This window comes from Onychomys torridus, chromosome 3 (genome assembly GCF_903995425.1).
Source record: "Onychomys torridus chromosome 3, mOncTor1.1, whole genome shotgun sequence".
Taxonomy (NCBI): Eukaryota; Metazoa; Chordata; class Mammalia; order Rodentia; family Cricetidae; genus Onychomys; species Onychomys torridus.
In genome coordinates, this window is record NC_050445.1 from 137,937,206 (window position 1) to 137,950,992 (window position 13,787).

General features: G+C 40.2%; 1 protein-coding gene across 1 annotated transcript; it reads left to right on the forward strand.

Moving 5' to 3' along the window:
- Positions 1-2,179: 2,179 nt before the first annotated feature.
- On the forward strand, positions 2,180-12,938 carry LOC118580568 (C-type lectin domain family 4 member A-like). Its single transcript, XM_036182378.1, has 6 exons — positions 2,180-2,557; positions 3,670-3,786; positions 8,268-8,369; positions 9,977-10,128; positions 11,034-11,146; positions 12,439-12,938. The coding sequence occupies exons 1-6, from the start codon at positions 2,476-2,478 to the stop codon at positions 12,578-12,580; spliced, it is 708 nt and encodes a 235-aa protein (XP_036038271.1). The 5' UTR covers positions 2,180-2,475; the 3' UTR covers positions 12,581-12,938.
- The last annotated feature ends 849 nt before the right edge of the window (positions 12,939-13,787 follow it).

A 13,787-nucleotide genomic window follows, 5' to 3' on the forward strand; every position in this document is an offset into this window, starting at 1 on the left:
CACCTGGATATATGGACTCACAGTGGTTGTTACAGAATGCACAAGCCCAAGTTGTACTAAATCCTATCATGGGAGAAACCCTGTCTCAACATTGTTTCTATGTTCTAGATATTATAAATAACACTGCTATGAACATAGTTGAGCAAATGTCCTTGTGGGATGATTGATCTCCTTTGCGTATATGCCCACTATTCTTCCAGGGATTCTTATGTCTCCACTTCATTTTGACTGGTGTAAAATAGAATCTCAAAACTGTTTAAATTTTTATTTCTTTTATGGCTAAGTATTTTGAACACATTTTAAGGCATATATTGGCCATCTGTATTCATTCTTTGAGAATTCTCTGTTCAGTTCATGAGTCCTGTTGGGAATTTTTTTTTTTAACCTCTCCTGTAAGCTGTCCCTCCATCCTGCTAATTGTTTCTTTTGCCGTTTACACCATGTTTTTGAGGATGTTGTTAGCAATGCTTTAGCTAGATAACGTAAAATGAGTTGAAGTAGTTTGCATAATTGATCAAAAGTGATTGCATAATTCTCTGTGAAAGGATTATGCAACTTTGATGCTCTTGACACATATTCCTATGGGACCTACAGTGTAGGTAGTCTGTCTTTCTGCCTCATTTATAGGTTTGTGCAAGTGAGTGCCATTCACTAATATTATAAGAGTGACATTTTAATGACAACTATATTATTCATTCATTCGTTTATTTGTGTGTGTGTGTGTGTGTGTGTGTGTGTGTGTGTGTGTGTGTGTAGATGGATGTGAAAGTTAGGAAAACGTGTAGGAGATGGTGTTCTCCTACCATGTTCAGGGATTGAATTAGGGTATTCAGGGTTGGTTCCAAGCACCTGTCCCTGCTGAGCCATATCACTAGCCCTGAACACCATATTAAAATAGAGGAGTATATTTCATTCTCAACTACTCTGTGCTCTTGGCTCCAGAATGAGGAAACACCCAGAAGGATTGGAGCATAATTAGCCTTAGGCAGACCCTAAGCGCAAATAAAATGTGATTAAGAAATAAGTGTTTGATGTTGTAAGTCAGTTAGGTACAGGGATTGTTGATAACTCTATATAGTTCATGCACATTTCTCTTTTTTCCCCCTAGGGAGTGAGAGATAACTTTAGTACTCAATTTCGTATAAGGAGTTTGAATGATAGAGACTCTGGAATAAGTGGTTACAGTTGAGAGGGTGTCTGTGCATGAATCACTGGGTCCCTGAACCATGTAATGGAGAACTACTAATTCTCTTGTTCTTCTTCTATCCTTTAAAAATACTATTTTACCTTTCCTTGCTAAATAATGCAATTTTGAGTAAAGTATTATACAGGACAGGGCAGGATAGGCATCCAAGGTAGGCTGGGGTGTGGGGAAGCAATGATCTGTCTGTGCAAAGGGCTGACTTGACAGCAGAATTGGAGCCTGAGCAGTGAGGGAAAATGTGTCTTGAATGGGGAGTGAGTCCACAAGCAGCAGCCTGATGTGAGACTTCACAGCCTGAGAGGTGACAAGGTCAGCTGTGTCTGAGAGTGGGCAGGTGCAGAGCCTCTGAGCCCAAGAAGGGTAAGAAGGCATCCATGCTTGAGGCCACTTCTTGTAGGAACCCTAAATGAGTGAGTGAGCAGAGCAACCTCAAGGACAGCCTGGTGTGACAGCACTTGAAGGAGGTGAGGGCGGGCCCCAGTGCATTAGCTCCAAGTCTGGTTAGGGTCTGGGGACTCAGAGTTTCTCACAGAGTGTAAACCAGGTGTGGGTTCCAGCAACCAGGCAAGGTATAGAATGTGGGAGCAGAAAACACAAGGTAGGAACTTAGTGACTTTCAAGAGAAGGAGGAAATCCTTGCTGGGGTGTGTAAGAACTGGGCTGTCAGAGATCAGGCAGGTTAAGGGGAGTATCCATGCCTCAGATAGAACTGGCGTGGGTTCCAGAGATTGAACAAGGTGAAGACACTGTCCCCACGAGGTGGAACAGTCTAAGGCATATACTAGATGCCTTTGTGTTTAAGAATGCTTCTGACCATGGGGGCAACTTGAGTGTGGTTTTAAAGCCTCAGAGAGTCCAAGAGGCAGCTTTATAGCGATAAGGAGTAGGAATCACAGCCTAAGACAAGAAATGGAGGCTTTGTTGTGGGGGTTATCTCAGACTGAGTGTCAGAATCTCAATTCTGTGAGGAGTTTGACTTCTCTAATGGCCTGGTTCCTCTTTTCCATTCCTTCCTGTTTTCTTCTCTTGCCCTTTGAATTCTTGGTATTTCCATGATTGTGTAATGATCCTGGGTGCATTCTCTGCCTGCGATTCTCCATTGCAGGGCAGGGGACTGGACCTGATGCTGCAGGCTCAAGGCAGCTGTCTGTTACTGCCTCTCATCACTAGCTGGTATCGGAACAATTGCCACATTTGTTGCTTGTTCAGGACCTATTTTAAAGAAGGGATGACATACATTTTCTGAGAGCAGGGGAAGATTTCTTCTCAACATGTTTTCAGAAAGCATTTATATTAACACAAACTTCAAAAATAAATTTGATTCCTCAGACCTCAATGCAGTCTCTCCTCCAGGTAAGAAAACATTTTCTGCTGCTCCTAGTTAGTGATGATGTAAAGGATAAAGATGTTAGCTGCTAGCCATGCCTCTGGGTCACTGGAGTGACAACCAAGATGTTGCCTGTAGATAGATGTGAAAGTTTGTGGGATTGTTCAATGGAGAAGAGAAAGTGTTGTCTTTTACCAGCTAGAGAAAATCCCACCACCCATGTTATTGTATCTTTTCTACATATAAACACATGTAATTATGAGTAACAAATTGTTTCAAAATTAAATCATGGCATACTGAGTTCCCGGGACTCTTTATCTGAAACATGTCATAATAGTCTTTGGCATCCAGGTGTTGAGTAGTTTTTTTCACTCTCTTCCTCCTGTGATGGGGACAGAACCCAGCACCTCACCCATGGTTGGGATGTATTGTAATTCTTTTAGAAGTGGTGACTAAAAACGTGGTGACTTTATCACAAAATGTGACTTCTTGACTATTGCATATTTGAAGTTGGAATTGAGCTGGAAGACTTTAAAAGTATATAATAAAAATACTATGTAACCATAATAAAACTGATAAAGAAGACATGATGATATAGAATAATGTTCATCCAGATGTGCTGGCACAAGCCTCTAGTCACAAATCTCAGGAGGCTGAGACGTGGGTTGTCTGTGAGTTTGAGACCAGCTTGGACTACATAATGCATTCAAAGTCTGCCTGGGGTACATACCAAGATCCTGTCTCAAAATAAAACAAAAATATCATAAGGAAAACTTATGATATAATATCAAAAACGATAGTTCCTAATCAGTATTTATGTTCCATTTGTATAAAATATACATTTATATGTAAAAGCCTTAAGCTTGTTGGAAAGATACATACCAAAAAACTGGCAATAATCATGACAATGTCAGTAATGAGTGATTTTATTCACATTGTATTGTTTCTATAATTAACAATATAATACAATGTATTTATTAATGTAGTATGTAATAAATGAATAGTTATTTCCTATTTGCATTTTCCTACTACTTTAAACATCATATTTTAGTGTTAATCATGCACAGAAAGAGTAGAATAGGAGAAAGAAGAGGAAATAGGAACAGAGCTCAAGACATGAATTGGGTTTGTCTTTCAGCTCCTCAAAAGAAGACCACGCCTCATGAAAGTTGTCACAGATTCTCCAAGGTCCTCCTCACCTCATTCACTGTCTATTTCTTGCTGTTGACAACCTTATTCTCTGTTGCTCTGATCAGTAAGTATGACAGTGGGAGAATTAAACACAAGAGAAGGAAAGAGACCCATTAGACAGACGGAACCTGAGACAGACACTTTCTGGGGAGATGGATGACATTGGGAAATTCCCTCTGTTTCAGAATAACTCTTACGTAAAAGCCATTCATTCTCACTAGAAAAGCAAGTGCATGTTTGTTGGTGGCACAGAGTGAAATCCTGGGCATCTATATTAGACTCCAGAACCGAGGACAAACCTGTATTTCCTCATCAGCAGCATTTGGACGCACACATTAATATCTGAAATGAGGAAGGTGATGAGAAGGCATGGACAGAGCTATTCCAGAGACAGTGCTCAGGTGGAGTTCCTCTAGTCATTTATTTTTTGTTCCATATTGTGTGAGTCCTAGAAGCTAATTTAGAAAATAGTAGCTTTCTTAGCAGATTGGCTTTCAAATTTATGAAAAATTGAAAAGTATAAACTGCATATTTTATGTAGTGTTTTATTCATCCATTAAATATTTAGTAATAACCATTTACTATATGTTAGGCAGCATGTAGAGAGTCCAGAAAGATCTACAGTCTCTAGTCTCAGGAAATTTAGAGTAGAGTCAAGTGAACCAATGCTTTAAAAATTGCATTGGAAATGCTCTGCAAGTGAGAAGTAAGAAGTAAACACAGGGGGTGCTAAGAAAAGCTTGGAGCAGATGACACCTAGACCTGTGTGTGCCAGGAATGTCATAGACATGTGGGGGCATGGAAATATGGGCAAATATAAGTGCACATTACTGTAATGTATAGTGCTATAAGGAGAAATAAGCACGAAACTGTAGCAGACAAAACTGGACTCAGATCATAAAGTAGTGCATACCATATTATAGGGCATCCTGTCTAAATGTTATTTTATTTAGTAGTTGTTGCTGAACCATTAGCCAACTTAAAACTTAGTAGGTTCTTTGAATCATTTATTTAATGCTTGCTTGGTGGCTTCACTGAGCCTGGTCTCTCTTGGGAGATTCCCATGGTCCTAGGTGAACTTACTCATTCTCATGGAGTCATGCATCAGTTCAACTCAGCTTCCCATGGCAACTTCAGAGCTCCTGGACAGATGGTAGCAGTAAGCCAAGCCCAACATGGAGCACACACACATTTGCCTTTGTGTATTTTAGTGGCAGAAGAACTCTTAATGGCAGCTCAGATGAGGTGATGTAGACACAGACCAGTCTCTTGAGTAGGGAACTTCAAAGGCATAGTCCAAGTAGATATTTACATAGGGAAGGTTGAGAAGTGTGTCCAGTTTTGCAATGTGTCACAGTCATGGAGATCCCCTGATGAATCAGAAGCAGGACATGATAAAATTAAAACTGACTTAGAGAAATGTGCTCTTACAGAGGTGTAAGAATGAAGGGAAGGAGAAATTAGGGTGTTGATTCAGAATCCATTTGAGCAGCACTAGTAGTTTGATCCAAGGATCATGTTAGTGATGCACAGGAGAGGAGATGAGTTGGACCAAAAGGAGGTGACGTTTTGATCAATATTGATAGGGGACACAGAGAAGTGAGGTATGACTTTAATACTCTAATTTCATGAATCATGAAGCAGTCATGGAGTTATTTAATAGGAAGAATTTTGAATACTATTGAGGTCCAGCCTCTTTATTTTCTTTCCCAAGGCCCCAGAAGAGACACTACTAATGGTGCGAGTGACTTTTGGGAAAAGAATCTAAATACACAGAGCTCTTTCATCCATCTGCTTTATTCCTCTGCCACCATTATTCTGCCAGGTCCTCTGGGGAACTGGTCTATATCTCACCAAAACAGCAACACTACAATACAAGACTTGCAAGGTCCTCAGCAGAGATATCACGGTCAACTTCATTTGCAACCCAAAGGAGGAGTGAATAGAAGTGGAGTCAGATAGGGGCTGGAATAAATCAGAACAGGAGTTTATGTGCTCAAAATATATTCTTACAAGTGGTCAGGTAAAACATTATAAATCTGTCATGAATGTGCTCTAACTACAATCTTATAGGTGGTTAGGTAAAGAAGTCCATAAGTCACTAAAATAAAACTGCCTCTATTTTCCTATGCTGCCATTTTATGACATGGCAGGAAAGGCCTACTTGATAGCCAGTCAGTTTACATCACAGCTTGAAACACCTTATATGAAGAAACCCCTTTTGTTTTAAGAAGTTCCTCTAGGGCTGTGAGAGGAGAGGAGATCTGAGCTTGATTTGCACAAGAAGCAAAGCTATGCACCTAGGAGACAGGCACTTGGCCTACAGAATGTGTCTCTGTAAGGATGTTTACCTTAATTCAGGGGCCTCACACACCTTGCAGGTGGTCTGACCAGCTATTCTGTCTGTTGCTTGACCTTGGATGCTTTGTTTGGAGCTGGCCCCATCTTTGGATGCTAGCTAGAGGGGATATTTGCGGAAGATAAATATCCAATTCAAATGCTAAAAAGGGAGCAGGGAGTCTGGAGGCAGAAAGCCTTGTCTAGGTAACCTTATCCAAGTACTTTAAATATATATGCCCAAGGAATGGTCCATTCACACTGTTATAAGTTCTTGGGGAAATTATGAGAGCACAAAAAATTCATAGCAGGAAACAGCTGATATATTAATAGCCAAATAACACCAAATAATCCTTGAGATTTGGCTTTTCTTCCAGAAGGATTCCTTGATCCTTCTAGGTATAGCTTTACCATACACAGCTGAATCTCTATTTCATATTCCTGCCCATAGCATAAGAAGATGAGTTTGAATATGATGATTTAATTTTTGTCTATATTCATCTAAATTTCTAATGGACAGTTTAGTTGATGCATATTAATGTATTTTAGGTAAGAGGTGTACATGTTTGAAGACCTTTAATAATAGGCAACATATAACAAAAACAGACTAAAAAACAAAACAACCACCTCTACTCCCCCCTCTCCAACAACCCAGGACAATGAATATCACTAAAAAAGAGGAATTTGGATGAGAAAGAGAGATACAGAAGGAACTGGATGCAATGTTTCAATTTAAGAGAGGTAGATGTAGAGGAAAACAGGTAGGAAAGAGCACAGGAAACAGCAGCAAACAGGACCAGGCAAAACCATAGGGAGCCAATGTCTCTCAACAGTTAAGGAAGAAGAGAAGTGGGCACGGTAATGTGAGAAGTGCACAGGAAGATCAGTGGACATGAGGACCCATGACATCTGTTTCAAGAACAGTTTGGTAAATTAGCAGAAGTGAAAGCCAGAATCTAGTGACTCAAGGAACAAGTGGGAGATGAGGAAGAGAAGGAAGAAAACTCAATTTCTAGAGGAAAGGTGAGTTTGCTTTAAGTTAGGAGCACTGTGAAAGTATGGGGACACCAAGAAGTCAGAGCTAGCTGGAGTGGAGGGAGATATAGGAAAGAAGAGGACAAAAACAAAGTCCTTTTGATCAGTGTTGGGCTTTTATAACTTCCCTGCTCAGGTAACCTGGAACTGCTTTGGATTAGCTCATTTCTCCCTCACCTTTCCTGGGCTGTACACATACTTAATAGACCTTATCACCTAAGATGTAGTCTTCAGTGTGTCCTCCATGAAATGTTGAAAGGTCCCTAGGATCATGGTTCTGTTCTGTCCTTCCAGCTCTTCCTGAAGATAGCTGTGGTCATAAATCATGAGGAACAGGGTTATACTGGTTGTGGGGTGATGAAAAGTTGTCTTTTTTTTGTGGTAGGTTCTCATGTAGACCAGGCTAGCCATTAACTAACTAAGCAACTAAATAAACTATCGAATGGATCAACTAAACTAAACTAACTAGCTTACTAGCTAGCTAAACCAACCAACCAACTATACTAAATTGCATAGTTAAGGAAGACCTGTACTTTGGTTCTTCCTCACTCTAATTTCCAAGTGCTAGGGCCACAGCCTCCACTATCTATAGTGATGGGGAAACTTTCCCAGGCTGGTTCTAACTACTCAGGTAATTGGGCATTTATAGGTTTTGTTTATATGAAGAATGTAAGAAGATAAAAGTAGCTGGGCAGTGGTGGCCCATGCCTTTAATCCCAGCACTTGGGAGGCAGAGGCAGGCGGATCTCTGTGAGTTCAAGGCCAGCCTGGTCTACAGAGCAAGATCCAGGAAAGGCACAAAGCTACACAGAGAAACCCTGTCTTGAACCCCCCCCCCAAAAAAAAAACAAAAAACAAAACTTCATAATGTGGTAGAGAATTTGGAAGCATCCCACCAAGAAAAGATAATGCTGACTGGCAGTACAATGTTTGTTCATCTATTTTGTTATTCCTGTATTTTAATTTTCACTCTTGAATGTATATCCTTTCTTACTTTTATTTTTATAATAAAACACAATAAGATAAAACAAAAACTAACACATCAATATTGGTCAAGACAGACCAACAGAAGGAAAAGAACATTCGAGGGCATAAGAATCAGAGACCCACTAGTTCACACATTAGTTTGTTAGGACTAACAAAAAAATGAATTATTTTTATTCTGTTTTTCAGCTTTGTTTAAAAAATATTCTCAGCTTCTTGATGAAAAAGCAATCAAAAAAGAAATGAATTATACCGAATTAGAGTGTACAAAACAGCATTCACTCTTGAAAGGTAAAACTTAACGTGCTTATGATCAGCATTTCCAACAAGATTCTTATTTAGATCTATCAGCAATCGGCACCATGGGGACATGACTTCATACCACACACCCAGTACCAGCTGCCTGTGGAGTCCTTTTTAGAGGTCTCCAGTCAGGCATAATTGGGATGTGTGCCCCCTAGTTGCAATAAAGCAGAGTTTCAAGGAGGGAGAGGCAATACTGGGCTGAGCAGAATTTTATTAGAAACAGAAAGGAGCTCCAGAAAGAATAAAGCAAATCTGATGGTATGAATGTGAGTGTCTCCAGGGAGTCATGCTCAATGGTGTGTGTTGAAGATTTCATTTTTAATTACATATGCACGTGCCTTTGTGTGGGTTTGTGTACATGAATGCAGTTAGATGTGGTTGTGAGTCACAGATTGTGAGTGCTAGGAACTGAACTCCAGTCCTCTGTGAGAGCAGTACATACTCTTAACCACTGAACTATGTCTGTAGTCCCTCAAGTGTTTTCATAAGTGTGTGTGTGTGTGTGTGTGTGTGTGTGTGTGTGTTTGTGTGTGCGATGATTTTGTTGCATTCTCAGTTACAGTGTCTACAAAGTGTAATTTACTTAACATTTGAATAGAGAATTTGTTTTTCTAGTAAACTAAGCTAGAAGGTAGACTGATTAAAATGTATTATCTACGTTTAGGAAAGAGAGGGCAGTACTTGAGGCTATCTATCCCTTTGGCTCCAAGTAAGCAAAGTTTCTTGACTGTCTTTGACATCTGTAACTGAGATGTCTTTGGAATAAACCATCTGGTCCTAAATAGACACAGTTTGTTTACTGTCTTTGACAAGAGACCTTTTGGAAAACATGTTTCCCTAGACCATTTGAGCTTGTCTGGGATTCCTGCCTTTCTCAGCAGACCTCTCTTCACTCACTGTGTCCTTTGCTGTGAAGAAGCTTGCAATCTTATTCAAGAAGTCTTTGCCTCTGCCTACATCTTGAACTATTTTCTTTGTTTTTGTTTTTTGTTTTTTTTTTTTTTCCTCTAACAATTTCAGGGTTCCGGGCCTCACAGGCCATTTAGACTCTATGTTGGAGTCAATTTTCACACAGAATGGCTGTGGACCTAGCTTCATTCTTCTGCACATTGGTACCTAGTTTTCTCAATTTTTTGAAGAGCCTATCTTCCTCCGATAATTATTTTGGTGAAAAAGTTCGGTGGCTGTAGCTGTGTGGGCTCATGATTGTGGTTCTCTTTCTGTTCATCTGTGTGCTAACTCTGAAAATTTGAGGCCCTGGTTAAGGACATCTATTGTTTTCACATGTAAATATGTGTATATTTATGTTATATGAGAACTTTCTGGTTCCTGGTATGATGAGTTCTATTCTTCAGACCCGGCCTGCTTGGCCTGAGTGTTCTTTACACCCGTTTTCCTGACAATACCCCAGTAGGACAAAGAGGCCCTGATGTTAGTGTAGATGGACTGGGATTGCTTGGCATCTGAGGGGAGAGCAGCTCCTTGTTGTATCTGGAGAAGCGGGGAGTCCCAGCTTCCATGTGGTCTCTACATCAAGCAGGTTTTAAAATGACTTTATGACATTGCACTTCCATCTCCTTCTTCCCCCAAAGACAAAGTCTGGAGCTGCTGCCCAAAGGACTGGAAACCATTTAGTTCCCACTGCTACTTCCCTACGATTGACTCAGCATCTTACAGCGAGAGTGAGGAGAAGTGCTCCAGCATGGGTGCTCATCTGATGGTGATCCACAGCCAGGAAGAGCAGGTGCATCCTGGGACAGAGTGGGGCCTGGGCCTGTCCTGCTGTCTGCCTCTTTTTACTAAGAGGAAGTTTTGTTGACATGGGTGTTGCTGATGTGGAGGAAGGCTTTCCATCAGGTAACCGGAAAGGATGCTTCAGCCTTGGCATTCTCCACCTTGCCCCTGCTTCAGTGAAGCTAAACAACCCACAAGGAACCATGGCAACAGGAATGCAATGCCTGAGGGTGCAGGGAAGGATGAAATGTTTCTGCTTGAAAGAGCAGTTTGTGATTTCAGCACTCTAAAGCTTCCTGTAGTACCCACTGCCTAACAGAAGAGGGCGCAGAGCTGACTAGGGAAAGGGGATCAAATCAGGAGAGTCACAGTCAACCATCAGAAATGAAATATCTGAGGTTATGAATGGAGAATGCTTAAATCTGCTAAATTCATTCATGCACAACTTTGAAGAATGGTGCTGGGGTAGAAAAGAGGGGAGTGAGTCTAAGATGAGAATTCATTATGATCATGGACAGAGATTGTTTCCAATGTCACAGAAATCAGGCCCCTGAGTGATGACTTTGTGTCCTGGTCATCCAGAGAAGACGCACTCCTGGGGGTGGGGTGGCTCTTCTATTTCTTGATCCTTTCTTTGTCTTTTAATCTCTGTGTGACCAGAAATTAAGTCAGTCAAAGTATCACAGTGTATCTCTAAAATGTGTAATTTTTATGTCTTTTTCTCAAATTTGAAATCTATTTAAAGGCCTAGAAAGATGAACTAGGACTTGATTATTATGTATTTCCATAGGTGCATCATATAGCACTTCTAATTTTGTATAGCTAAAATAATTTTTAAAAGATCATATAAAAATTCTATAACAGAAAAAGAAGCACTCCGTCCAGGCTGAATGCTGTATCTTTCTCTCTTCTTAGGATTTCATCACCAAGTTCCTGAATCCTAAAGCTGCTTATTATATTGGGCTTTCAGATCCAGGTCATCGACAGTGGCGATGGGTTGATCAGACACCATACAATGAAAATTCTACGTGAGTCCAGAGTTACCTAGAGGAGTCCTGAGTCCTGTAGCATGAGAAGATGTTAGGGTGTTCCAGCTGTTGGTTATGAAACTAAAAGAGCTCACTCCTGGTGTGAGTGCTGGGGATGCAGTTACTTTATCCCCATTTCCTTATCAAGGAGTCCTGTGACACATGTCACTGATACTCCAGCAGAGATGAGGAAATTGAGTTTGAAGAGTGTAGCATGATAAGTACCCAGGGCACTCAACCAAGGTGCTACACCATGGTGGGTTTTATTATGCTTTCAGTCTCTCTCCATATTTAACAATAGGATTTAATTAATTTTTATTTGTGTGTATATCTGTGTCTTTCTGAGTGCCATGTGTATGTGTGTGGCCATGGAACTCATAAGAGGGTGTTGTATTCCATGGAGCTGTGGTTACAGGTGGTATGAGCATGCCAACATGAGTGCGAGGAACAGAACTCACACATTTTTGGAAAAGCAGCAAAACCCTCTTAATTTCTAAGCTACCTCTCCAGATTTCATTTATATCTACATAACAAAAATTAATGTCAAGATCATAACTGATTTTTTTCTCTTAAATCAAAAGCCCTCAATCTCATATTTTTATGTGTCATATTTATGTAATTATTTAAAAACTCTAATATCTTAGTATGTTCCCATAGTCTATCCTGATTTCTGTTGTGAGAAATAGGTAGTAATGTTATTTCATTCTTAGTTTTTAGAGAAGAAAAGTAGGAATCCAGGGTAGTAAATTACTTTCCTAGATGACAGAAATAAGGGGATTATCTAGATATTTTTAGTAGTGCTCTAGTGTCTAAAATAAAACTATTGTAAAATGGAAAAATACTTTATTACAATACAAGAATAGGGAGAGACCTTTTCAACATATAGATAAGCTCATGGACTTACGTGTCATGAACTGCATGAGTTCTGTTCCTAGCACTCACATTCGCATGGCCATACCACCTGTAACCATAGCTCCAGGGAATTAAAACCCTCTTATGAGCTCTATGGTACAGTCAGTCCCTGGGTACCAAGCGCTAGGTATAAAGTAGAATGAAGTAGCTCCTGGGATGTGTTCTAGGAGAACAGTTAAGTAACAGGCTAAGAGAATATTGAGTGTGGTGGCCATGTTTTCCAGGGACATGTCAGGCATGTGTGGTGGAGAACGGTTGGTTTGTACACACCTGAATCTGATTTCCACAAATTCCCACCACACCCTGAGGCTTGCTTACTCTTGCTCTCTCTTTCCCAGTATCACTTTGGGAAACATCCTAATGCTCTTTCCTTTATTCAGGTTCTGGCACACAAGTGAGCCCAGCAGTGACCACGAACAATGTGTTATAGTAAGTCCTCGAGATTCTGGTTGGGGCTGGAATGACAGCCCTTGCAGTGATAAACAAAAGTCAGTTTGTCAGATGAAGAAAATATACTTATGAATCAAGCATTGTCCATGGACATGGGATTGCATTTTTATCCATCATTACATGGACACCTGGAAAGATTTTCTTGTGGAAGAGATGTCCATAGATATTTAGGTAGGCAGCCAACAGTTACACAAATGATAATTCTGATCCCCATATATAATTATTTTATTCATCCTTAACTCTTTTATATAATGAGACTTTCTCATATATCAGAGATTCTACAGGATTCCTTTGTGCATATGTGAAATCATACCAGCTTCTCTGCCCTTTCTTAGATTCATAAAGTCTTATTTGATGACAGAACTTATGGTGTAGTTCTCCACCTATTTATCTTTCTCTTTGTTCCTCTGTCTTTGGACTTATTGATGTATAATTGAAAAATAAATAATGTATATTTACATTAAACTGTCTTGACTTGATATGGAAATGCATTGGGCAATGGCTACCACAATCAGGTGTACAGCATCCTCTATTATCTAACATAGTTGTCTGTTCTCTGTGTGTGGTGTAGAATATTTAGATCTTCTTAAGCAAATTCAGACAGACAGAGTGACATTGTCACCTACTGACACTTTGGTCCTCAGTGCTTACTCACATTTTCTCTGGCAGTTTGTGCCCTTCCATCAGCATTTTCTCATGTCCCCGAATACCTGCACTACCAGGAGCCATTCAGGATCTTGGTCCCCATGGCTAGTATGTCAGGTCCTGTGGATGATGTGAGGCTGATGTGGGCCTCTAATGGTGGCTGATCCTACCTGGGTGACCTTCTTCAAGAGCAAGTTTAAGAAGATGATAGCCAACCTTCTACTGGCACTGCCTGTTATTCTTGGTGTCTCATCTTGTGCCTGCTGCATTAGGGACAGCCTCTGCCCTGTGGATGGACATTGAGGAGAGCCACATGTCCCATGGAAGCCTGCATGCTGCTTAACACTTTGGAAGTCTTTTCAACTTCTTACCATGATTATTTTTAAACAGAAGTTGACTGGATGGTATCATCCATACTCACGTAACTACCATCTATAGTAATGATTATTGACTGTTTGATAATTTGATTTATATATATTTGTGTATGCATACATATGCACATGTTACTTCATAGAGCACTTGAGAGCTCGTTTGATACATAACACTTCAGTCAATATTTCAGTATTTATCATCTGAAATTGTTAGTGCACAACAAAACAATACCATTATCTCTCTTAGAAAATTTAACAACTCT